The 27,185-nt window shown below is 56.1% G+C and overlaps 2 protein-coding genes across 2 annotated transcripts in view; one reads left to right on the top strand and one right to left on the bottom strand.

The window, feature by feature from the left end:
* Positions 1-1,932: 1,932 nt before the first annotated feature.
* pkmyt1 (protein kinase, membrane associated tyrosine/threonine 1) lies at positions 1,933-21,152 on the bottom strand. Its single transcript, XM_070871998.1, has 8 exons — positions 21,064-21,152; positions 15,219-15,696; positions 11,053-11,543; positions 9,374-9,480; positions 8,186-8,358; positions 7,404-7,669; positions 6,020-6,115; positions 1,933-3,591 (listed from the first exon to the last, which is right to left on the bottom strand). Exons 2-8 carry the CDS (start codon positions 15,552-15,554, stop codon positions 3,405-3,407), a joined length of 1,656 nt encoding a protein of 551 aa, XP_070728099.1. The 5' UTR covers positions 15,555-15,696; positions 21,064-21,152; the 3' UTR covers positions 1,933-3,404.
* Positions 18,216-27,185, top strand: part of elob (elongin B) — a 29,904-nt gene continuing 20,934 nt past the window's right edge. The window contains exon 1 of the mRNA XM_070871849.1: positions 18,216-18,257. Coding sequence (XP_070727950.1) covers positions 18,216-18,257 — 42 coding nt within the window. The remainder of the gene's footprint in view (positions 18,258-27,185) is intronic.

The following is a 27,185-nucleotide window of genomic DNA, read 5'->3' as shown; positions in this document are numbered from 1 at the left end:
TCTAACCCCGTGCTGTATCTGCCCTGGGAGTGTTTGATGGGACAGTGGAGAGGGAGCTTTACTCTGTATCTAACCCGTGCTGCCCTGGGAGTGTTTGATGGGACAGTGTAGAGGGAGCTTTACTCTGTATCTAACCCCGTGCTGTACCTGCCCCAGGAGTGTTTGATGGGACAGTGTAGGGGGAGCTTTACTCTGACCTTCAGATGGAGACTATCAGCGCCTGTTGCAGTGATTGTTCCGGAGCACAGTCAGCAGGTGCTGGAGCACTGGATTGAAGAACAAGAAATGGACAGGACCCCTCTGCTTAGGAAATGGAGCAGAAATCATTTATTTATACAAATCTCTATTTACACACGGTAAGCCCCACAGTAAAAGCTGTCGTCCGATGGACTCACCAGCCCACCAAGCGCCTCCTGCCCTGGTGAGGGGTGCAGGAACAAATCCCTCTGGCCCCCACGCCCCGTCTCCAGACCCGTTCCACAATCGCTGTCCCTTCACCCGGTCTGGCCTCTCGAGGTGGGGGGGGGGGGGGGGGCGAGAAAGAGACACCACAGATAGGGAGAGCGAGAGACAGACAGAGGGAGAGACACAGAGAGGGAGGGAGAGACAGAGAGAGACACACACAGAGGGAGGGAGAGACATAGAGGGAGGGAGAGACATAGAGAGGGAGAGAGAGGGGGAGACATAGAGGGTGGGAGGGAGAGAGATGGACAAACAGAGATGGGGAGAGATTCAGAGACAGCGTGTGTGAGGAAGAGGGACAGATAGACAGAAACCTAGGCAGGCTCTGGGCCTGTTAGTTCCATTTGGGTCTCTGGATTCCCCTCCAGGGGAAAATCTGTACGTTAATGACACTTACACAGGGCGATAAACAGAAGGAGGGAGAGAGAGAGATGGAATAAAAGGCACTGAATGGAGAACAGGGGTTAAAACTGCTGGAAACACCAGGAGCTGGGGGATGAATGCAAATCCTCTCCCTTCAAAGGGCCGATTGCCTCAGTGCAGTAACCCTGGGACACCAGGTGATGGCAGTGCTGCTCCACTACTGAAACCCACAGCACTCACCCGACCCCCCTCCCCAGAGCCCAAACTCCCCCAGCCCCCTCTCCCCAGGACCCAAACTCCCCCAGCCCCCTCCCCAGGACCCAAACTCCCCGAGCTCCCTCCCCAGAGCCCAAACTCCCCCAGCCCCCTCCCCAGAGCACAAACTCCCCCAGCCCCCTCTCCCCAGGACCCAAACTCCCCCAGCCCCCTCTCCCCAGGACCCAAACTCCCCCAGCCCCCTCTCCCCAGGACCCAAACTCCCACAGCCCCCCTCCCCAGAGCCCAAACTCCCCCAGCCCCCTCCCCAGGACCCAAACTCCCCCAGCACCCAAACTCCCCCAGCACCCAAACTCCCCCAGCCCCCCTCCCCAGAGCCCAAACTCCCCAGCCCCCCTCCCCAGGACCCAAACACCCCCAGCCCCCCTCCCCAGAGCCCAAACTCCCCCAGCCCCCTCTCCCCAGAGCCCAAACTCCCCCAGCCCCCTCTCCCCAGAGCCCAAACTCCCCCAGCCCCCCTCCCCAGGACCCAAACTCCCCCAGCCCCCCTCCCCAGGACCCAAACTCCCCCAGCCCCCCTCCCCAGAGCCCAAACTCCCCCAGCCCCCTCTCCCCAGGACCCAAACTCCTCTCCCCCCCCCCCTTCCCCAGGACCCAAACTCCTTCCCCAGGACCCAAACTCCCCCAGCCCCCCTCCCCAGGACCCAAACTTCCCCCAGCCCCCCTCCCCAGGACCCAAACTCCCCCAGCCCCCTCTCCCCAGGACCCAAACTCCCCCAGCCCCCTCTCCCCAGGACCCAAACTCCCCCAGCCCCCTCTCCCCAGGACCCAAACTCCTTCCCCAGGACCCAAACTCCTTCCCCAGGACCCAAACTCCCCCCGCCCCACCCGGTAACATTGCAAGGCCACCTCGAGCCATTGGTCAGAGGAGAGCAGCAGCAGTGCAGAAAAACAAACCTGTATTTGTATACCCATTCACTTTACAAAGTGTCACCCCCTTCCATCCCCGATCACCCACCGCCCAAAATTGTGAGTGGGCCCCTGAATTCACCCTGCAAGGTCCCCCACCCGGACCTTCTGTGAAGGCCTCAACCATCACCCTCGCCTACATAGACTCCCACCCCCACAACACTAACGCCTGGTCGCCCCCGGGGATTCAAACCAGGCCCCCCCAGAGGGGAAAAGACCGAGCAGCACTTTCACCACCTCACGATGTACCAACTCCCTTCACTTATTGAAGAGTAGTCACTATTGTAATGTAGGAAGATACAGCAGCCAGTTTGCACACAGCAAGCTCCCACAACCAGCAATGTGATAATGACCAGATCATTTATTTACTGATGAGTCAAGGATGAAGATCAGCCCCAGGACACCGGGGATAACTCCCTCCTGACTGCGGGATGTTACATCCACCCGAGAGGGGAGACGGGGCCTTCAGGGTTAATGTCTCATCCCGAAAAACGGCCCCTCCAACAGTGTGGTGCTCCCTCAGTACTGTCCTCCGACAGTGCAGCACTCCCTCAGTACTGCCCCTCCGACAGTGCAGCACTCCCTCAGTACTGCCCCTCCGATAGTGCAGCACTCCCTCAGTACTGCCCCTCCGACAGTGCAGCACTCCCTCAGTACTGCCCCTCCGATAGTGCAGCACTCCCTCAGTACTGCCCCTCCGACAGTGCAGCACTCCCTCAGTACTGCCCCTCCGATAGTGCAGCACTCCCTCATGGACAGAGAGAGAGAGAGAGAGACACACACACACACAGAGATAGAGGGGGATTGGGACGAGGGGACAGGACCCTCCCCTTCAGAATGGTAGGTGCCACCCCTCCCTTATCCCGCACAGTGGTCTGTGCCACTCGCCCCCTCCCTCTCCTGGATGTGATAGGCCGCCACAAGAGAGAGGGCAGTGAATAGCAGCAGGATTTGCCCCGCACCTCCCCGCGGTCCTCAGAACATCACTGGGGAGGCTAGAGGGCAGGAAAGGGTCTTCTCCTCTCTCCCCTGCCCACCCCGACCCGACACACGGTTGTTGGGGCATTTCCGCCTGTCCGTCAAGACTTTTCCCCTCCGTCCACTCACCCAACAGCCTGGGAATAAGGTACAGCGTAAAGTCAACACCACTGGGAAATCCCAACCCATGTACTTTTATAGCCCCGAAATCTCCCTGTATTTACACACACACACACACCCCGACTAAACCCCACCCCCCCCCATCCCCATCCCCTCTTCCTCGAACAAGGAAATCAATCCTTGGGGAAAGGAGCCGGGGGGGGGATGCAAAATGGCAGCAAACCTGCCGGCACTGTGCATTCCTGGTGGCTGAGCGAGGGCTCCCAAGGCCGAAGAGCCGCCGTGGCACCCGTCCTTCAGTTACAGTCTATCGACTCGTCGAACAAGCTGAGCAGGTTGCGGGGCTCGAAGGCGGCCCGGGTCAGCGGAAGGCTATCTTCCTCGAAGGTCAGGAAGTGGGGGGCACTCGGAGCTGGCGAGAAGCGGCCGCAAGGGGAGTCCGGGCTGATATGGCTCAGGTTCGGGCTGCCCCGCTGGAAGGATCTGCGGGATGGTCAAGAAACACAAGAACATCAGAAATAGGAGCAGGAGTCGGCCATACGGCCCCCTCGACATTCAATCAGATCATGGCTGATCCGATCATGGACTCAGCTCCACTTCCCCGCCCGCTCCCCAGAACCCTTCACTCCCTTATCGCTCAAAAATCTGTCCATCTCCACCTTAAATATATTCAATGACCCAGCCTCCACAGCTCTCTGGGGCAGAGAATTCCACAGATTTACAACCCTCTGAGAGAAGAAATTCCTCCTCATCTCAGGTTTAAATGGGTGGCCCCTTATTCTGAGACTATGTCCCCTAGTTTTAGTTTCCCCTATGAGTGGAAATATCCTCTCTGCATCCACCTTGTCGAGCCCCCTCAGTATCTTATGTTTCAATAAGATCACCTCTCATTTTTCTAAACTCCAAGGAGTATAGAAACATAGAAAATAGGTGCAGGAGTAGGCCATTCGGCCCTTCGAGCCTGCACCACCATTCAATGAGTTCATGGCTGAACATGCAACTTCAGTACCCCATTCCTGCTTTCTCGCCATACCCCTTGATCCCCCTAGTAGTAAGGACTACATCTAACTCCTTTTTGAATATATTTAGTGAATTGGCCTCAACAACTTTCTGTGGTCGAGAATTCCACAGGTTCACCACTCTCTGGGTGAAGAAGTTTCTCCTCATCTCGGTCCTAAATGGCTTACCCCTTATCCTTAGCTCAACCTTTCTTCATAAGACAACCCCCTCATCTCCGGAATCAACCAAGTAAACCTTCTCTGAACAGCCTCCAATGCAAGTATATCCCTCCTTAAATACGGAGACCAGAACTGCACGCAGTACTCCAGGTGTGGCCTCACCAATACCCTGTACAGTTGTAGCAGGACTTCCCTGCTTTTATACTCTATCCCCCTTGCAATAAAGGCCAACATTCCATTTGCCTTCCTGATCACTTGCTGTACCTGCAGACTAACTTTTTGTGTTTCATGCACAAGGACCCCCAGGTCCCTCTGTACTGCAGCACTTTGCAATCTCTCTCCATTTAAATAATTTGCTTTTCTATTTTTCCTACCAAAGTGGATAACCTCACATTTTCCCACATTATACTCCATCTGCCAAATGTTTGCCCACTCACTTAGTCTGTCTATATCCCTTTTCAGATTTTCTGTGTCCTCACAATTTGCTTTCCCACCCATCTTTGTATCATCAGCAAACTTGGCTACATTACACTCGGTCCCTTCATCCAAGTTATTAATATAGATTGTAAATAGTTGAGGCCCCAGCACCGATCCCTGCGGTACCCCACTAGTCACTGTTTGCCAACCAGAAAATGATCCCATTTATCCCGACTCTCTGTTAGTTAGCCAATCCTCTAACCATGCTCATATATTACCCCCAACCCCGTGAACTTTTATCTTGTGCAGTAACCTTTTATGTGGCACCTTATCGAATGCCTTCTGGAAATCCAAATACACCACATCTACTGGTTCCCCCTTATCCACCCTGTCCGTTACATCCTCAACAAACTCAAGTAAATTTGTCAAACATGATTTCCCTTTCATAAAACCATGCAGACTCTGCTTGATTGCATTATGTTTTTCTAAATGTCCCGCTATTGCTTCCTTAATAATGGACTCCAGCATTTTCCCAACGACAGATGTTAGGCTAACTGGTCTGTAGCTTTCTGTCTCCCTCCTTTGTTAAATCGGGGCGTTACATTTTCGGTTTTCCAATCCCCTGGGACCTCCCCAGAATCCAGGGAATTCTGGTAGATTACAACCAATGCATCCACTATCTCTGCAGCCTCTTCTTTTAAGACCCTAGGATGTAAGGCATCAGGTCCAGGGGACTTGTCCACCTTTAGTCCCATTAGTTTGTCCAGCACTTTATCTCTAGTGATAGTGATTATTTAAGTTCCCCCCACCATCCCCGCAATAGCTGCTTGATGATCAATTATCGGGATGTTTTTAGTGTCTTCTAACATGAAGACCGATACAAGATATTTGTTCAAAGTCTCTGTCATTTCTGTTTCCCATTATTAATTCTCCAGTCCCATCCTCTAAGGGACCAACGTTTACTTTAGCTACTCACCTGTTTTTTATACACTTGTAGAAGCTCTTACTGTCTGTTTTTATATTACTTCCATAAACTATCCTCCCTCTCTTTATAATTTTTTTAGTCCTATGCTGATTTTTAAAAATTTCCCAATCCTCTGGCCTCCCATTAATCTTGGAAACTTTGTATGGCCTTGTTTTCAATTTGATACCATCGATTAGATTCCAGCCTGTAATTATCTCCCGGGTACCTGTTATTCTATATATTAAACCCCCCCCCCCCCGCCAAACCCCTCGATTAGATTCCAGCCTGTAACTCACTCCCGGATATCTGTTATTCTAATAATAACCATCCCGAACCCTTCACGAAGTCTCACCTTCTGACACTGGAAAGGCCATCTGTAGACATGTTGCGTGGAGTCGATGTACTTCCTATCGACGGTCTTGTGATGTTCTCAGGGGAGAGCAAACCACTGCCGAAGACAAATCAACAGTGAATGAGTACATCATGGACTCCCAGACATACTGCAAAAACTCTAACCAGACTCCCAGGGCAGGTACAGCACGGGGTTAGATACAGAGCAAAGCTCCCTCTACACTGTCCCATCAAACACTCCCAGGGCAGGTACAGCACGGGTTAGATACAGAGTAAAGCTCCCTCTACACTGTCCCATCAAACACTCCCAGGGCAGATACAGCACGGGGTTAGATACAGAGTAAAGCTCCCTCTACACTGTCCCATCAAACACTCCCAGGGCAGGTACAGCACGGGTTAGATACAGAGTAAAGCTCCCTCTACACTGTCCCATCAAACACTCCCAGGGCAGATACAGCACGGGGTTAGATACAGAGTAAAGCTCCCTCTACACTGTCCCATCAAACACTCCCAGGGCAGGTACAGGGGGTTAGATACAGAGTAAAGCTCCCTCTACACTGTCCCATCAAACACTCCCAGGGCAGGTACAGCACGGGGTTAGATACAGAGCAAAGCTCCCTCTACACTGTCCCATCAAACACTCCCAGGGCAGGTACAGCACGGGTTAGATACAGAGTAAAGCTCCCTCTACACTGTCCCATCAAACACTCCCAGGGCAGATACAGCACGGGGTTAGATACAGAGTAAAGCTCCCTCTACACTGTCCCATCAAACACTCCCAGGGCAGGTACAGCACGGGTTAGATACAGAGTAAAGCTCCCTCTACACTGTCCCATCAAACACTCCCAGGGCAGATACAGCACGGGGTTAGATACAGAGTAAAGCTCCCTCTACACTGTCCCATCAAACACTCCCAGGGCAGGTACAGGGGGTTAGATACAGAGTAAAGCTCCCTCTACACTGTCCCATCAAACACTCCCAGGGCATGTACAGCACGGGTTAGATACAGAGTAAAGCTCCCTCTACACTGTCCCATCAAACACTCCCAGGGCAGGTACAGCACGGGTTAGATACAGAGTAAAGCTCCCTCTACACTGTCCCATCAAACACTCCCAGGGCAGATACAGCACGGGGTTAGATACAGAGTAAAGCTCCCTCTACACTGTCCCATCAAACACTCCCAGGGCAGGTACAGCACGGGGTTAGATACAGAGTAAAGCTCCCTCTACACTGTCCCATCAAACACTCCCAGGGCAGGTACAGCACGGGTTAGATACAGAGTAAAGCTCCCTCTACACTGTCCCATCAAACACTCCCAGGGCAGGTACAGCATGGGTTAGATACAGAGTAAAGCTCCCTCTACACTGTCCCATCAAACCACTTACTTGTTGGAGAGGAAGCTGTGCTCCCCAGGGTCCAGCTCATCGGGCTCAGAGTGGGGCGGGAAGAGGATCTTGGGCGGGATGGGCCGGAGGGGCTGCTCGAAGACGTCCTCGCCGAAACTGCTGTCCTCCCAGTCGCTGTACAGGTTGCTGTCCTGGAGGCCGGAGGGGATGGGCGAGGTGGGAGGGGTGCAGGTGTGACGGCACAGCAACTGGATCACCGGGCTGCTCACCGCGTGCCACAGGTAGTAGAGCAGAGAGAGGAGGATCTAGGGAGAGAGAAAGAGGGCACTTCAGTACAGGAACATCACCACCGCAGTGAATCCGCACTCGAGCGATGCAACTCAGAGCCCTGGGAACCGGGATCCATCGGCCCCAGCTCAGCCCTCCCGGCCCCAGCTCAGCCCTCCCGGCCCCAGCTCAGCCCTCCCGGCCCCAGCTCAGCCCTCCCGGCCCCAGCTCAGCCCTCCCGGCCCCAGCTCAGCCCTCCCGGCCGCTACCCCTCGGTCACAGCTCAGCCCTCCCCCCCGCTACCCCTCGGTCACAGCTCAGTCCTGCCCCCCCTCAGTCACAACTCAGCCCTGCCCCACCCCCCCCTCGGTCACAGCTCAGCCCTCCCCACCTCGGTCCCAGCTCAGCCCTACCCCCTCCGTCCCAGCACCCTCCCCTCAGTCCCGCCTCACCCATTAAAATCATCAACCTCACACATCAATTGTTATTGGAGCGAGCGAGGGAGAGGGGGAGACAGACAGATAGACAGAGACTGCGTTGCCGATCTCACTCACCCGGTACAGCGACAGGGCCCTGGTGAAGCCGGAGCGGACCAGGAGTTCGATCTGCCGCCAGCGTTGCACCCTGCGCAGGGCGGGCAGGGAGAGCAGCTTGTCCACTGACACTCGCTGCCTGAAATCAGGCTCCAGCATGGCTCGGAGTATCTCCAGCAACCCGGGAGACAGGCCTGGTGGTGGGGAGCAGAGCGGAAGGGCAGTCATACACTGAGTGATGGGAAGGAGAGTCCGACACAGCCTCCCTCCCCAGCCACTCCCTCCCTCCCCCAGCCACTCCCTCCCTCCCCCTCCCCCAGCCGCTCCCTCCCCCTCCCCCAGCCACTCCCTCCCTCGCCCGCCCCCTCCCCCAGCCACTCCCTCCCTCGCCCGCCCTCCTCCCCCAGCCTCTCCCTCAATCCCCACCCCGCCCTCGCCAGACCACTCCCCGCCCTCCCCCTCCCCCAGCCACTCCCTCCCTCCCTCTCCCACCCCCTCCCCCAGCCACTACCTCCCTCCCCCTCCCCCAGCCACTCCCTCCCTCCCCCTCCCACCCCCTCCCCCAGCCACTACCTCCCTCCCCCTCCCCCAGCCACTCCCTCCCTCGCCCGCCCTCCTCCCCCAGACTCTCCCTCAATCCCCTCCCCGCCCTCCTCCCCCAGCCACTCCCTCCCTCCCCCAGCCACTCCCTCCCTCCTCCTCACCCAACCCCTCCCTCCAAACCCCTCACCCAGCTTTTCTTTGGAACAGAGGAGGCTGATGGAAGACCTTACTGAGATGTATAAAATTATGAGGGGCCTGGATAGAGTGGATAGGACGGACCTATTTCCCTTAGCAGAGGAGTCAACAACCAGGGGGCATAGATTTAAAGTAATTGGGGGGAGGTTTAGAGGGGATTTGAGGGGAAATGTCTTCACCCAGAGGGTGTTGGGGGTCTGGAACTCACGGCCTGAAAGGGTGGTAGAGGCAGAAACCCTCACCACATTTAAAAAGTACTTGGATGTGCACTTGAAGTGCTGTAACCTGCAGGGCTACGGACCTAGAGCTGGAAAGTGGGATTAGGCTGGGTAGCTCTTTGTCGGCCGGCGCGGACACGATAGGCCGAAATGGCCTCCTTCCGTGCGGTAAACTTCTGTGATTCTATAACCACTCCATCTCCCCCTCCACAATGCCCAATCATCCACTGTGAACATACACACGTCTCTTTACCTGAGACAAACTCATGTGGCAAATACCCCTGTCGTAGCTTCTGCCAGCCATCGCCACTCCGGGGAAGCTCCAAGTTACAACAGATCTCCAGGATGGACATTCCCAGACTGTAGGGGAAGGAAAGAGACATGCACGGCAAAATGAAACCAGTCCTGGTAAAAAAAAAACACACTCCAGAGGGGGAAAGGACAGTGCATCTAACGCACTGTGACACCTGGTCCCAGAGGGGGAAAGGACAGTGTATCTAACACACTGTGACACCCGGTCCCAGAGGGGGAAAGGACAGTGTATCTAACGCACTGTGACACCCGGTCCCAGAGGGGGAAAGGACAGTGTATCTAACACACTGTGACACCCGGTCCCAGAGGGGGAAAGGACAGTGTATCTAACGCACTGTGACACCCGGTCCCAGAGGGGGAAAGGACAGCGTATCTAACATACTGTGACACCCGGTCCAGAGGGGGAAAGGACAGTGTATCTAACACACTGTGACACCCGGTCCCAGAGGGGGAAAGGACAGTGTATCTAACACACTGTGACACCCGGTCCCAGAGGGGGAAAGGACAGTGTATCTAATACACTGTGACACCCAGTCCCAGAGGGGGAAAGGACAGTGTATCTAACACACTGTGACACCCGGTCCCAGAGGGGGAAAGGACAGTGTATCTAATACACTGTGACACCCAGTCCCAGAGGGGGAAAGGACAGTGTATCTAACACACTGACACCCGGTCCCAGAGGTGGAAAGGACAGTGTATCCAACGCACTGTGACACCCGGTCCCAGAGGGGAAAGGACAGTGTATCTAACGCACTGTGACACCCGGTCCCAGAGGGGGAAAGGACAGTGTATCTAACGCACTGTGACACCCGGTCCCAGAGGGGGAAAGGACAGTGTATCCAACGCACTGTGACACCCGGTCCCAGAGGGGAAAGGACAGTGTATCTAACGCACTGTGACACCCGGTCCCAGAGGGGGAAAGGACAGTGTATCTAACGCACTGTGACACCTGGTCCCAGAGGGGAAAGGACAGTGTATCTAACACCCTGTGACACCCGGTCCCAGAGGGGGAAAGGACAGTGTATCTAACGCAGTGTGACACCCGGTCCCAGAGGGGGAAAGGACAGTGTATCTAACACAGTGTGACACCTGGTCCCAGAGGGGGAAAGGACAGTGTATCTAACGCAGTGTGACACCCGGTCCCAGAGGGGGAAAAGGACAGTGTATCTAACACACTGTGACACCCGGTCCCAGAGGGGAAAGGACAGTGTATCTAACGCACTGTAACACCCGGTCCCAGAGGGGAGAGGACAGTGTATCTAACACCCTGTGACACCCGGTCCCAGAGGGGGAAAGGACAGTGTATCTAACACACTGTGACACCCGGTCCCAGAGGGGGAAAGGACAGTGTATCTAACACACTGTGACACCCGGTCCCAGAGGGGGAAAGGGCAGTGTATCTAACGCACTGTAACACCTGGTCCCAGAGGGGGAAAGGACAGTGTATCTAACGCACTGTGACACTCGGTCCCAGAGGGGGAAAGGACAGTGTATCTAACGCACTGTGACACCTGGTCCCAGAGGGGAAAGGACAGTGTATCTAACACACTGTGACACCCGGTCCCAGAGGGGAAAGGACAGTGTATCTAACGCTCCGCACCGCCCTCCCTCCCTCCCTACCTGAAGACGTCGGCTGCTTTGCCGTAGACCCCGTTGAGGAGCTCGGGGGCCATGTACTTGGGGTCGCCCTCCTGCGCCTCGCTCAGGTCTCCCCGGTCCAGCTCCAGCATCAGGCCGAAGTCGCCCAGCTTGCAGACCCGGCCGCCGGCGATGAAGACGTTGGCGGGCTTGACGTCCATGTGGGCCAGGTTGCGGTGGTGGAGGTGCTGTAGACCCGCCAGCAGGTCGGCCAGGAAGCCCCAGACCTGGCGCTCGGGCAGTGGGCCCCGTCCCTCAGCGTACTGCTGCAGGCTGGTGTCGCACAGCTCCGTCTGGATGTAGAGCTGCCGCCGCTCCTCCCAGGCCCGCACGAAGCGCACCAGGTTGCCGTGGGCGCCCAGCCGCTCGTGCTTCTGCGCCTCCTCCAGCTTGCGCGAGCGGTCCGACTCGCCCCGGAACAGCTCCATCGAGCGCTTGACCGCGTACAGCTTGCCGTCCTCCTTGCTCCTCACCTGGGGGGGGGGGCAGGGGGAACCAAAAGAGGGATGGTAAGCTGGCGTAAGCAGTTCGATTCCCACACAATATACATCCGGCAACAAGAAATCTCGGAGTGCGGAGGTTACGGAAGAAATCGGAGCAGGAGTAGGCTCTACGACCACTCAATAAGATCTTCGCAGATCATCAACCTCAAATCCACCTTCCTGCCCGATCTCCATATCCCTCGGTCCGCCTCGAGTCCCAGGTTCTATCGATCTCAGCCTTGGATATATTCAGAGACTCAGCCTGCACAGCCCTCTGGGGCAGAGAATTCCAAAGACTCACAACCCTCAGAGTGAAGAAATTCCTCCTCATCTCTGTCTTAAACTGGCCGACCTCTTATTCTGAGACTGTGCTCACTGGTCCTAGATACTCCTAACCGGGGGGGGGGGGGCGGGGGGGAACATCCTCTCGGCATCTACCCTGTCCATCCCCCTCAGAATCTTATGTTTCAATGAGATCACCTCATTCGTCTCAACTCCAGAGAGTCGGGGCCCATTCGACACAATCTCTGATCATAGGACAGCCCTCTCATCCCAGGGATCAGTCTGGTGAACATTTGCTGCACTGCCTCCAAGGCAAGTCTATCCTTCCTTAGATAAGGAGACCCAAACTGTGCCCAGTACTCCAGGTGTGGTCTCACCCGGGCCCCGTACAATTGTAGCAAGACTTCCCCACTCTTATCCTCCAACACGCTTGCATTAAAGGACAACATGCCATTTGCCTTCCTTATTGCTTGCTGTACCCGTGTGCTAACCTTCTGCGTTTCCTGCACGAGGACACACAAATCTCCCTGAACACCAACATTTAAAGTTTCTCACCATTTAAAAAAATATTCAGTTTTTCTATTCTTCCGACCAAAGTGAACCCCCCTCACATTTCCCCCCCATTATACTCCACCTGCCACCTTCCTGCCCACCCACTCAGTCTGTCTAGATCCCTTTGCAGACGCTGTGTGTTCTCCTCACAGCTTACTGTCCCACCTAGCTTTGTATCGTCAGCAAACTTGGCTACGTTACATTGGAGTGGGGCTCGAACCCACAACCGAGAGACTTGAGCACAAAAATCTAGTCTGTCCCTCCCAGTGCAGTGCTGAGGGAGCGCCGCACTGTCGGGTTGATGTCTTTCGGATGAGACTTTAAACCGAGGCTCCGTCTGCTCTCTCAGGTGGATGGAAAAGATCCCAGGGCACTATTTCGAAGAGCAGCAAGGGAGTTAACCCCGGTGTCCTGGGGCCAATATTTATCCCTCAAGCAACATCAAATATTTATCCCTCAAGCAACATCAAACAAAAACAGGTTGTCTGGTCATTATCACATTGCCACACGGCCCTCGGTCAGCAGCCCTGAAGGTTATATATAAATCGCCGAACAATGAACAGTGGCGGTCATGCAAAGAGCACCCAGCCCCAACCAGTCCGTACCCACACAACTGCGACACCCCTGATACTGAAACATTCTACACTCCACCCCAACTGGAGCCATGTGATCTCCTGGGAGAGGCAAAAACCAGATTTAAAAACCCAGGCCAATTGGGGGGGGGGAAATCTGGGAAAATTCCTCTCCGACCCATCCAGCTGATCACCCTGGCTATATTCTATTCCCCTGCAGTACTTACCATCATATCTGTGCCAGCCAACAAGAGGTTATTCAGTCTAATCCCAATTACCAGCTCTAGGTCCGTAACCCTGCAGGTTGCTGCACTTTAAGGGCCCATCCAAGCACCTTTTAAAAGTGGTGAGGGTTTCTGCATCCACCACTCTTCCAGGCAGCGAGTTCCAGATCCTCACAACCCTCTGCGTAAAGAAGCCTCCCCTCTAAACCTTCCACCAACCACCTTAAAACTACGCCCCCTCGTAATAGACCCCTCCACCAATGGAAATAATGCTATCCACTGTATCCAGGCCCCTCAAAATTTTGTGCACCTCAATGAGGTCTCCTCTCAACCTCCTCTGTTCCAATGAGAACAAACCCAGCCTAGCCAATCTGTCCTCATAACTAAGATTCTCCATTCCAGGCAGCACCCGAGTAAATCTCCTCTGCGTCCTCTCTAGTGCAATCACGTCCTTCCTGTGTATGTTTTGCTACGTTGAAGGCTCTGTATAAATACAAATTTATGCGGCTCGAGTCGCTGGAGTGTGTGTGTCGAGCTCGAACCCACGACCTTCTGATTCAGAGCCGAGAGTTATACCCACTGAGCCACAGCTGGCAATGTGGAGGAGAGAAGAGAGAAGCAAAAGGGGATTGAGTCGAGTTTTTTTTTAATGTTCTAAACATTGAATCGGAAAAGGCAATCTCCTGCGGATGGGGAGAGTGTGGGGGAGGGGGCCATCAATTTAAGGATGTCACTGAGAGAGCGAGGAGAGGGGTTGTTGGAGCAGTGCATCTTTTCAGGGAAGATTTGATGAGTACTTCAATCAGAACAAGTTATAGGGCTATCGGGAGAGCGCGGGGCAGTGGGATTAGTTGGGGATTGATACAGGGCTATGGGGAGAGAGTGGGGCAGTGGGATTCGTTTGGGATTGATACAGGACTATGGGGAGAGAGCGGGGCAGTGGGATTAGTTGGGGATTGATACAGGACTATGAAGAGAGAGCGGGGCAGTGGGATTAGTTGGGGATTGATACAGGGCTATGGGGAGAGCACGGGGCAGTGGGATTCGTTTGGGATCGATACAGGACTATGGGGAGAGAGTGGGGTAGTGGGATTAGTTGGGGATTGATACAGGGCTAGGGGGAAGAGAGCGGAGCAGTGGGATTAGTTTGGGATTGATACAGGGCTATGGGGAGAGAGCGGGACAGTGGGATTAGTTTGGGATTGATACAGGGCTATGGGGAGAGAGCGGGGCAGTGGGATTAGTTTGGGTATTGATACAGGGCTATGGGGAGAGAACAGGGCAGTGGGATTAGTTTGGGATTGATACAGGGCTATGTGGAGAGAGCGGGGCAGTGGGATTAGTTTGGGATTGATACAGGGCTATGGGGAAAGAGCGTTGCGCAATGGGATTACTTTGGGATTGATACAGGGCTATGGGGAGAGAGCGGGGCAGTGGGATTAGTTTGGGGATTGATACAGGGTAATGGGATTAGTTTGGGATTGATACAGGGCTGTGGAGAGAGGGCTGGGCAGTGGGATTAGTTTGGGATTGATACAGGGTAATGGGGGGAGAGCGGGGCTGTGGGATTAGTTTGGGATTGATACAGGGCTATGGGGAAAGAGCGGTGCAGTGGGATTAGTTTGGGATTAATTTTGAAGACTTGCAGGGGAGTTCTCCCCATATCCTGGGCCAATATTTAGCCATCGCAAAACAGATTATCTCGTCGTCATCACGTCGCTATTTGTGGGAGCTTGCTGTGCGCAAACCAACTGCCTAGTTTCCGACATTACAACCGTGACCACACTTCACTAAGTAGCTGGTTGGCTGTGACGCGTCCCGAGGTCGTGAATGGCGTCACAGAAATGCAAGTTAATTCTTCAACTGACAAACCCTCCCCTTGTCACTCGCTCCCCATCACTCTGTATAATTTTACATAAACTCGATTTGATTTCCTTAGCCAGCGGGGGAAAGTGCCGTTATCACTGCGCAGCTCCATTGCTAGTTCACGGCAGTAGGCAGGTGGTTCTTGGAGGGGGTGAGGGAGACAGACATACCTTGAACACTTCTCCGAAGGAGCCACGGCCCAGCTTGCTGATCTTGTGGAAGCACTGGTCGAAGTAGGGTTCTTCGTTGCTCTCGTCGTAGAGGCGGCTGCTGAGGCGCTGGGAGGCCGGGTCCTTGCCCGAGACGCTCTGGGGCCGCGGCTGGCTCCATGCCTGCTGCCGCTTGGGGAAGACCCGGCTGACGGGCAGGGCGGTCTTGACCGGGGGCCGAGGGGTCAGGCTGTGGCCCCCCGGCCGCCCCCGCCTCTTGAGGGAGAAGGGCTCTTCGGCCTGCTTGAAGAAGGCGGGCACGGGGATGGGGGTCCGCGTCAGGTGAGAATCGCCCATGGCTGCCGCGAGGCTACGGGGAGGCTCGGGGGTGGGGTTTGGCAGGGAGGGGGTCGAACGTTTCACACTTCAGCCCCTGCGGGCGTGAGCAGAGGACGCCTCCATCGCTGGCCGTTCACGGCACTTTGATCTCGCGGTACGTCTGTCAAAAGATGGAAACGCGGTTAAAGAAAATGAAAATGTCCCTTTCGCTTCAGTTCAAAGTAACATACAAAGTGCTTTTTTGGTTCGAAAGCCGAGTCGCTGTGGCAGTGCAGGAGACACGGCAGCCAATTTGCGCACAGCAAGATCCCACAGGCGGCCAAATGGGAGCTCTTTTAGGATCACGAAGGGTTCCGATAGGGTAGACGCAGAGAAAAAAGTTGCCACTTGTGGGGGAAGACCAGAACTAATGGGGGGTGTGGGGGCCCTCAATATAAGATAGTCACCAATAAACCCAATCGGGACTGGTGAGAATGTGGAACTCACTACCACAGCGAGTGGTTGAGGCGAATAGTATCGGTGTATTTAAGGTCATCCACCTTGGGGGGAAAAAAAACAGTAAAAGGGAATATTATTTGAACGGGGAGAAATTACAACATGCTGCGGTGCAGAGGGACCTGGAGGTCCTTGTGCATGAAACTCTTTCCAAAAAGTTAGTTTGCAGGTGCAGCAGGTAATCAGGAAGGCGAATGGAATGTTGGCCTTCATTGCGAGAGGGATGGAGTACAAAAGCAGGGAGGTCCTGCTGCAACTGTATCGGGTATTGGTGAGGCCACACCTGGAGTACTGCGTGCAGTTTTGGTCACCTTACTTAAGGAAGGATATATTGGCTTTGGAGGGGGTATAGAGACGATTCACTAGGCTGATTCCGGAGATGAGGGGGTTACCTTATGATGATAGATTGAGTAGACTGGTCTTTACTCGGAGTTCAGAAGGATGAGGGGTGATCTTATAGAAACATTTAAAATAATGAAAGGGATAGACAAGGTAGAGGCAGAGAGGTTGTTTCCACTGGTCGGGGAGACTAGAACTAGGGGGCACAGCCTCAAAATACGGAGGAGCCAATTTAAAACCGAGTTGAGAAGGAATTTCTTCTCCCAGAGGGTTGTGAATCTGTGGAATTCTCTGCCCAAGGAAGCAGTTGAGGCTAGCTCATTGAATGTATTCAAGTCACAGATAGATAGATTTTTAAGCAATAAGGGAATTAAGGGTTACGGGGAGCGGGCGGGTAAGTGGAGCTGAGTCCACGGCCAGATCAGCCATGATCTTGTTGAATGGCGGAGCAGGCTCGAGGGGCTAGATGGCCTGCTCCTGTTCCTAATTCTTATGTTCTTATTAACACACGCGGGAGAAGGGGATAGAAGGTTATGGCGAGATGCACAGGGATGGGAGGAGGCTCGAGTGGTGCATAAACACCTCATACCAGTTAACTATTGTTCTCCTTAGAGCAGAGAAGGTTAAGGGGAGAGTGACCAGAATGATACCAGGGATGGGGGAACTTCAGTTACATGGGAAGACTGGAGAAGCTGGGATTGTTCTCCTTAGAGCAGAGAAGGTTAAGGGGAGAGTGACCAGAATGGTACCAGGGATGGGGAACTTCAGTTACATGGGGAGACTGGAGAAGCTGGGGTTGTTCTCCTTAGAGCAGAGAAGGTTAAGGGAAGATTGACCAGAATGGTACCAGGGATGGGGAACTTCAGTTACATGGGGAGACTGGAGAAGCTGGGGTTGTTCTCCTTAGAGCAGAGAAGGTTAAGGGGAGAGTGACCAGAATGGTACCAGGGATGGGGAACTTCAGTTACATGGGGAGACTGGAGAAGCTGGGGTTGTTCTCCTTAGAGCAGAGAAGGTTAAGGAGAGATTGACCAGAATGGTACCAGGGACGGGTATTAAGAGAGCATGTTGGCCTTTATTACAAGAGGATTTAAGCACAAAAGTAAAGATGTATTACAACAACAACTTGTATTTTATATGGCACCTTTAACGTCATAAAATGTCCCAAGGATTGGGTTATAAGACAAAAAAAAATTTGACACAAAGCCAGATAAGGAGAAATTAGGGCAGATGACAAAAGCTTGATCAAAGAGGTCGGTTATAAGGAGGATCTTGACGGAGGAAAGAGAGGTAGAGAGGCAGAGAGGTTTAGGACGGGAGTTCCAGAGCTTGGGGCCCAGGCAACAGAAGGCATGGCCACCGATGGTGGAGCGATTATAATCAGGGATGTTCAGGAGGGCAGAATTAGAGGAGCGCAGATATTTTGGGGGGCTGAGAGGCTGAAGGGGATTACAGAGACAGGATGGGGCCGAGGGCCACGGAGGGATTTGTAAACAAGGATGAGAATTTTGAAATCGAGGCGTTGCTTAACCAGGAGCCAATGTAGGTCAGTGAGCACAGCGGGTGATGGGACATGGTGCGAGTTAGAACACGGGGCAGTGAGCACAGGGGGTGATGGGTGAGTGGGACTTGGTGCGAGTTAGGACACGGGGCAGCCGAGTTTTGGATCACCTCGAGTTTACGTCGGGTAGAATGTGGGAGGCCAGCCAGGAGGGCGTTGGAATAGTCAAGTCTGGAGGTAACAGAGGCACGGACGAGGGCTTCAGCAGCGGATGAGCTGAGGCAAGGGCGGAGGCGGGCGATGTTACGGAGGTGGAAATAGGTGGTTTTAGTTATGCTGCGAATATGTGGCCGGAAGCTCATTTCATGATCAAATATGACACTAAGGTAGTGAACAGTGTGGGTCAGTCTCAGACAGATGCTAGGGAGAGGGATGGAGTCAGTGGTTGGGGAACGCAGTTTGTGGCGGGGAGAAAAGACAATGGCTCCGGTTTTCCCAATATTTAATTGGAGAAATTTTCTGCTCATCCAGAACTGGATGTCGGACACGCAGCCTGACAATTCAGAGAGCGTGGAGGGGTCGAGAGAAGTGGTGGTGAGGTAGAGCTGGGAGTCGTCAGCGTACATGTGGAAACAAGAGGAATAAGAGAAATAGGAGGGGCCCAACGACAGATCCTGGGGGGACACCAGAGGTAACGATGCGGGAGCGGGAAGAGGAGCCATTGCTGGAGATTTTCTGGCTACGATTAGATGGATCAGAATGGAACCAGGCGAGTGCAGTCCCACCCAGCTGGACGATGGTGGAGAGGTGTTGGAGGAGGATAGAGTGGTCAACCGTGTCAAAGGCTGCAGACAGGTCCAGTACTAGGAGGGATAGTTTACCTTTGTCACAGTCACAAAGGATGTCATTTGTGACTTTGATGAGAGCAGTTTCAGTGCTGTGGCAGGGGCGGAAACCAGATAGAAGGGATCCAAACATGGAGTTCCGGGAACGATGGGCACGGATGAGAGAGGCAACAACACATTCAAGTACTTTGGAGAGGAAAGGGAGGTTGGACATGGGGCGGTATAGCTAGCAAGGACGTTGGGGTCTAGGGTTGGTTTGTTGAGGAGAGGAGTGATGACGGTAGATGTTGGAGAGAGGGGAACAGTACCCGAGGAGAGAGAACTGTTAACAATGTCGGCGAACATGGGAGCCAGAAAAGGCAGTTGGGTGGTGAGCAGTTTGGTGGGAATAGGGTCAAGGGAGCAGGGAGTGAATCTCATGGACAGGATGGAGAGGTCAAGAGGCGAGATCAGAGAGAAACTGGAGAAAGATGAGAGTTCAGGGCTCGGGCATAAGAACATAAGATATAGGAGCAGGTGTCGGCCATTTGGCCCCTCGAGCCTGCTCCGCCATTCAATAAGATCACGGCTGATCCGATCATGGACTCAGCTCCACTTCCCCGCCCGCTCCCCAGAACCCTTCACTCCCTTATCGCTCAAAAATCTGTCTATCTCCGCCTTAAATATATTCAATGACCCAGCCTCCACAGCTCTCTGGGGCAGAGAATTCCACAGATTTACAACCCTCAGAGAAGAAATTCCTCCTCATCTCAGTTTTAAATGGGCGGCCCCTTATTCTGAGACTATATCCCTAGTTTTAGTTTCCCCTATCAATGGAAATATTCTCTCTGCATCCACCTTGTCGAGCCCCCTCATTATCATATGTTTCAATACGATCACCTCTCATTCTTCTGAACTCCAGTGAGGATAGGCCCAACCTACTCAACCTATCTTCATAAGTCAATCCCCTCATCTCCGGAATCAACCGAGTGAACCTTCTCTGAATAGCCTCCAATACAAGTGTATCCTTCCTTAAATACGGAGACCAGAACTGCACGCAGTACTCCAGGTGTGGCCTCACCAATACCCTGTACAGTTGTAGCAGGACTTCTCTGCTTTTATACTCTATCCCCCTTGCAATAAAGGCCAACATTCCATTGGCCTTCCTGATCACTTGCTGTACCTGCAGACTAACTTTTTGTGTTTCATGTACAAGGACCCCCAGGTCCCTGTCTACTGCAGCACTTTGTAATTTTTCTCCATTTAAATTATAATTTGCTTTTTTATTTTTACTACCACATTTTCCCACATTGTACTCCATCTGCCAAATGTTTGCCCACTCACTTGGCCTGTCTATATCCTTTTGCAGATTCTTTGTGTCCTCTTCACAACTTGCTTTCCCACCCATCTTTGTATCATCAGCAAACTCGGTCCCTTCATCCAAGTCATTAATATAGACTGTAAATAGTTGGGGCCCCAGCACTGATCCCCGTGGCACCCCACTAGTTACTGTTTGCCAACCGGAAAATGACCCATTTATCCCGACTCTGTTCTCTGTTAGTTAGCCAATCCTCTATCCATGTTAATATATTACCCCCAACCCCGGGAACTTTTATCTTGTGCAGTAAACTTTTGTGTGGCACCTTGTCAAATGCCTTCTGGAAATCCAAATACATCACATCCAGTGGTTCCCCCTTATCCACCCTGCTCGTTACATCCTCAAAGAACCCCAGCAAAGGGCAGAAGGGAACCTGAGAGGAAGTTTGGCGTGGTGGGCTCGGGGAAGGAAGGAAAGTTCCAGATGCAACTAATCAGATGGTCTCAATCTGTCAGACAAAGACGTCCATCAGCTCCTCGCACTGTAATTATATCGGGCTCTGGTGAGACCACACCTGGAGTACTGTGTACAGTTTGGGACTCCTTACCCAAGGAAGGATATAGTTGCCATAGAGGGAGTGCAACCAGACTGATCCCTGGGATGGGGGGATTGTCCTATGAGGAGAGATTGAGCAGACGAGGCCTATATTCCCTAGAGTTTAGAGGAATGAGAGGGGATCTCATTGAAACAGGGATTGACAAGGTAGATGCAGGGAGGATGTTTCCCCCGGGCTGGGGAGTCGAGAACCAGGGGTCACAGTCTCAGGATGAGGGGTCGGTCATTTAGGACTGAGACAAAGAGGAATTTCTTCACTCAGAGGGTGGTGAATCTTTGGAATTCTCTCCCCCAGAGGGCAGTGGAGGCTCAGTCCGAGTATATTCAAGGCTGAGATTGATTTTTTGGATATTAAGGGAATCAAGCCATGGTCTTATTGAATGGAGGACCAGGCGCGAGGCACCGAATGGCCCACTCCTATTTCTTATAACTTACAATGGATAACGCCAACAATGGGGTGACGAGGTGAGGACAGGTTTCTGGGAATAAAGTGCACGACCCACACACGACGAGACACAGGTTCTCACACTGTTACAATACATTAAAATAACATGTCAGACTGGGAGCTATCCCGACATTCACAGCTCGTCACTCCCGCTCAATCTCACTTACACACTCTCGCACTCCCCCTCACACGCTCCCCCCTCCCCCTCACACGCTCTCTCTCTCTCTCTCTCCCTCACACACACTCTCTCTCTCTCTCTCTCTCTCCCTCACACACACGCTCCCCCTCTCTCTCTCTCTCACACACACACGCTCCCCCTCTCTCTCTCTCTCACACACACACGCTCCCCCTCTCTCTCTCTCACACACACACGCTCCCCCTCTCTCTCTCTCACACACACACGCTCCCCCTCTCTCTCTCTCACACACACACGCTCCCCCTCTCTCTCTCACACACACACGCTCCCCCTCTCTCTCTCTCGCACACGCTCCCCCTCTCTCTCTCGCACACGCTCCCCCTCTCTCTCTCTCTCTCGCACACGCTCCCCCTCTCTCTCTCGCACACGCTCCCCCTCTCTCTCTCTCTCTCGCACACGCTCCCCCTCTCTCTCTCGCACACGCTCCCCCTCTCCCTCTCGCACACGCTCCCCCTCTCCCTCTCGCACACGCTCCCCCTCTCCCTCTCGCACACGCTCCCCCTCTCCCTCTCGCACACGCTCCCCCTCTCCCTCTCGCACACGCTCCCCCTCTCTCTCTCGCACACGCTCCCCCTCTCTCTCGCACACGCTCCCCCTCTCTCACGCACACGCTTCCACCCCTCTCTCTCGCACACGCTCCCCCCCTCTCTCTCGCGCGCTCCCCCCTCTCTCTCGCGCGCTCCCCCCCTCTCTCTCGCGCGCTCCCCCCTCTCTCACGCGCGCTCCTCCTCTCTCTCACGCGCGCTCCCCCTCTCTCTCTCACACGCGCTCCCCCTCTCTCTCTCACACGCGCTCCCCCTCTCTCTCTCACACGCGCTCCCCCTCTCTCTCTCACACGCGCTCCCCCTCTCTCTCTCACACGCGCTCCCCCTCTCTCTCTCACACACGCGCTCCCCCTCTCTCTCTCTCACACGCGCTCCCCCTCTCTCTCTCTCACACGCGCTCCCCCTCTCTCTCTCTCACACGCGCTCCCTCTCTCTCTCTCACACGCGCTCCCCCTCTCTCTCACACGCGCTCCCCCTCTCTCTCACACGCGCTCCCCCTCTCTCTCACACGCGCTCCCCCTCTCTCTCACACGCGCTCCCCCTCTCTCTCACACGCGCTCCCCCTCTCTCTCACACGCGCTCCCCCTCTCTCTCACACGCGCTCCCCCTCTCTCTCACACGCGCTCCCCCTCTCTCTCACACGCGCTCCCCCTCTCTCTCACACGCGCTCCCCCTCTCTCTCACACGCGCTCCCCCTCTCTCTCACACGCGCTCCCCCTCTCTCTCACACGCGCTCCCCCTCTCTCTCACACGCGCTCCCCCTCTCTCTCACACGCGCTCCCCCTCTCTCTCACACGCGCTCCCCCTCTCTCTCACACGCGCTCCCCCTCTCTCTCTCACGCGCTCCCCCTCTCTCTCTCACGCGCTCCCCCTCTCTCTCTCACGCGCTCCCCCTCTCTCTCTCACGCGCTCCCCCTCTCTCTCTCACGCGCTCCCCCTCTCTCTCTCACGCGCTCCCCCTCTCTCTCTCACGCGCTCCCCCTCTCTCTCTCACGCGCTCCCCCTCTCTCTCTCACGCGCTCCCCCTCTCTCTCTCACGCGCTCCCCCTCTCTCTCTCACGCGCTCCCCCTCTCTCTCTCACGCGCTCCCCCTCTCTCTCTCACGCGCTCCCCCTCTCTCTCTCGCACACTCCCCCTCTCTCTCGCACACTCCCCCTCTCTCTCGAACACTCCCCCCCCCCTCTCTCCCTCGCGCGCCCCCTCTCTCCCTCGCGCGCCCCCTCTCTCTCGCACGCACTCCCCCCCCCTCTCTCTCGCACGCACTCCCCCCCCTCTCTCTCGCACGCACTCCCCCCCCTCTCTCGCACGCACTCCCCCCCCCTCTCTCTCACACACTCCCCCCCCCCTCGCTCTCACACACTCCCCCCTCTCTCTCACACACTCCCCCCTCTCTCTCACACACTCCCCCCCTCTCTCTCACACACTCCCCCCCTCTCTCTCTCGCACTCCCCCCCTCTCTCTCTCGCACACTCCCCCTCTCTCTCTCTCGCACACTCCCCCTCTCTCTCTCTCTCTCGCACACTCCCCCTCTCTCTCTCGCACACTCCCCCTCTCTCTCGCACACTCCCCCTCTCTCTCTCTCTCGCACACTCCCCCTCTCTCTCTCTCTCGCACACTCCCCCTCTCTCTCTCTCTCGCACACTCCCCCTCTCTCTCTCTCTCGCACACTCCCCCTCTCTCTCTCTCTCTCGCACACTCCCCCTCTCTCTCTCTCTCGCACACTCCCCCTCTCTCTCTCTCTCTCGCACACTCCCCCTCTCTCTCTCGCACACTCCCCCTCTCTCTCGCACACTCCCCCTCTCTCTCTCGCACACTCCCCCTCTCTCTCGCACACTCCCCCTCTCTCTCTCTCGCACACACTCCCCCTCTCTCTCTCTCTCTCGCACACTCCCCCTCTCTCTCTCGCACACTCCCCCTCTCTCTCGCACACTCCCCCTCTCTCTCTCTCGCACACACTCCCCCTCTCTCTCGCACACTCCCCCTCTCTCTCTCTCTCGCACACTCCCCCTCTCTCTCGCACACTCCCCCTCTCTCTCTCTCTCTCGCACACTCCCCCTCTCTCTCTCGCACACTCCCCCTCTCTCTCGCACACTCCCCCTCTCTCTCTCGCACACTCCCCCTCTCTCTCGCACACTCCCCCTCTCTCTCTCTCGCACACACTCCCCCTCTCTCTCTCTCTCTCGCACACTCCCCCTCTCTCTCTCGCACACTCCCCCTCTCTCTCGCACACTCCCCCTCTCTCTCGCACACACTCCCCCCTCTCTCTCGCACACTCCCCCTCTCTCTCTCGCACACTCCCCCTCTCTCTCGCACACTCCCCCTCTCTCTCTCTCTCACACACTCCCCCCTCTCTCCCTCGCGCGCCCCCTCTCTCTCTCTCTCGCGCACACTCCCGCCCCCCCTCTCTCCCTCGCGCGCCCCCTCTCTCTCTCTCTCGCGCGCCCCCTCTCTCTCTCTCTCGCGCACACTCCCCCCTCTCTCTCGCACACACTCCCCCCCTCGCTCTCACACACTCCCCCTCTCTCTCGCACACTCCCCCTCTCTCTCTCTCTCGCACACTCCCCCTCTCTCTCGCACACTCCCCCTCTCTCTCTCTCTCTCTCACACACTCCCCCTCTCTCTCGCACACTCCCCCTCTCTCTCTCTCTCACACACTCCCCCCTCTCTCTCGCACACTCCCCCTCTCTCTCTCTCGCACACTCCCCTCTCTCTCTCGCACACTCCCCCTCTCTCTCGCACACTCCCCCTCTCTCTCTCTCCACACTCCCCCTCTCTCTCGCACACTCCCCCTCTCTCTCTCTCGCACACTCCCTCTCTCTCTCGCACACTCCCCCTCTCTCTCGCACACTCCCCCTCTCTCTCTCTCTCGCACACTCCCCCTCTCTCTCGCACACTCCCCCTCTCTCTCTCTGCACACACTCCCCCCCTCTCTCTCGCACACACTCCCCCCCCTCTCTCTCACACACTCCCCCTCTCTCTCGCACACACTCCCCCCTCTCTCTCGCACACACTCCCCCCTCTCTCTCTCACACACTCCCCCCCTCTCTCTCGCACACACTCCCCCCCCTCGCTCTCACACACTCCCCCCTCTCTCGCACACACTCCCCCCTCTCTCTCTCTCTCACACACTCCCCCCCTCTCTCTCGCACACACTCCCCCCTCTCTCTCGCACACACTCCCCCCCCTCTCTCTCACACACTCCCCCCCTCTCTCTCACACACTCCCCCCTCTCTCTCGCACACACTCCCCCCCTCTCTCTCACACACTCCCCCCTCTCTCTCACACACTCCCCCTCTCTCTCACACACTCCCCCCTCTCGCTCTCACACACTCCCCCTCTCTCTCGCACACACTCCCCCTCCCTCTCTCGCACACACTCCCCCCCTCTCCTCTCACACACTCCCCCTCTCTCTCTCACACACTCCCCCTCTCTCTCACACACTCCCCCCTCTCTCTCACACACTCCCCCCCTCTCTCTCGCACACACTCCCCCCCCTCTCTCTCACACACTCCCCCTCTCTCTCTCACACACTCCCCCTCTCTCTCTCACACACTCCCCCTCTCTCTCTCACACACTCCCCCTCTCTCTCACACACTCCCCCCCTCTCTCTCGCACACTCCCCTCTCTCTCTCTCGCACACACTCCCCCCTCTCCTCGCACACACTCCCCCCTCTCTCTCACACACTCCCCCCCTCTCTCTCGCACACACTCCCCCCTCTCTCTCGCACACACTCCCCCCCCTCTCTCTCACACACTCCCCCCTCTCTCTCTCACACACTCCCCCCTCTCTCTCTCACACACTCCCCTCTCTCTCTCACACACTCCCCCTCTCTCTCTCACACACTCCCCCCTCTCTCTCACACACTCCCCCTCTCTCTCTCTCGCACACTCCCCCCTCTCTCTCTCGCACACTCCCCCTCTCTCTCTCTCTCTCTCGCACACTCCCCCCCTCTCTCGCACACACTCCCCCCTCTCTCTCGCACACACTCCCCCCTCTCTCTCACACACACTCCCCAGAGACCTCTCTCTCGCACACTCCCCCCTCTCTCTCGCACACACTCCCCCCCTCTCTCGCACACACTCCCCCCTCTCTCTCGCACACACTCCCCCCTCTCTCTCGCACACACTCCCCCCCTCTCTCGCACACACTCCCCCCTCTCTCTCGCACACACTCCCCCCCTCTCTCTCTCACACACTCCCCCCTCTCTCTCTCGCACACACTCCCCCCCCTCGCTCTCACACACTCCCCCTCTCTCTCGCACACACTCCCCCCTCTCTCTCGCACACACTCCCCCCCTCTCTCTCTCACACACTCCCCCCCTCTCTCGCACACACTCCCCCCCCCTCGCTCTCACACACTCCCCCTCTCTCTCGCACACACTCCCCTCTCTCTCTCGCACACTCCCCCCCCTCTCTCTCACACACTCCCCCCTCTCTCGCACACACTCCCCCTCTCTCTCGCACACACTCCCCCCCTCTCTCTCGCACACACTCCCCCCCTCTCTCTCGCACACACTCCCCCCTCTCTCTCGCACACACTCCCCCCCTCTCTCTCGCACACACTCCCCCCCTCTCTCTCGCACACACTCCCCCCTCTCTCTCGCACACACTCCCCCCCCTCTCTCGCACACACTCCCCCCCTCTCTCTCGCACACACTCCCCCCCTCTCTCTCGCACACACTCCCCCCCCTCTCTCTCGCACACACTCCCCCCCTCTCTCTCGCACACACTCCCCCCTCTCTCTCGCACACACTCCCCCCCTCTCTCTCGCACACACTCCCCCCTCTCTCTCGCACACACTCCCCCCCTCTCTCTCGCACACTCCCCCCCTCTCTCTCGCACACACTCCCCCCCTCTCTCTCGCACACACTCCCCCCCTCTCTCTCGCACACACTCCCCCTCTCTCTCGCACACACTCCCCCCCTCTCTCTCGCACACACTCCCCCCTCTCTCTCGCACACACTCCCCCCCTCTCTCTCGCACACACTCCCCCCCCTCTCTCTCGCACACACTCCCCCCCTCTCTCTCGCACACACTCCCCCTCTCTCTCTCGCCACTCCCCCTCTCTCTCGCACACACTCCCCCCTCTCTCTCGCACACACTCCCCCCCTCTCTCTCGCACACACTCCCCCCCTCTCTCGCACACACTCCCCCCCTCTCTCTCGCACACACTCCCCCCCTCTATCTCTCGCACACACTCCCCCCTCTCTCTCACACACTCCCCCCTCTCTCTCGCACACACTCCCCCCTCTCTCTCGCACACACTCCCCCCTCTCTCTCGCACACACTCCCCCCCTCCTCTCTCTCGCACACACTCCCCCCCTCTCTCTCGCACACACTCCCCCCTCTCTCTCGCACACACTCCCCCCCT

Source organism: Pristiophorus japonicus, unplaced genomic scaffold (assembly GCF_044704955.1).
Source record: "Pristiophorus japonicus isolate sPriJap1 unplaced genomic scaffold, sPriJap1.hap1 HAP1_SCAFFOLD_29, whole genome shotgun sequence".
NCBI classification, from domain to species: Eukaryota; Metazoa; Chordata; class Chondrichthyes; family Pristiophoridae; genus Pristiophorus; species Pristiophorus japonicus.
The sequence above is the reverse complement of the archived record's forward strand: the minus strand, read 5'-3'. Positions and strand labels throughout refer to the sequence as shown.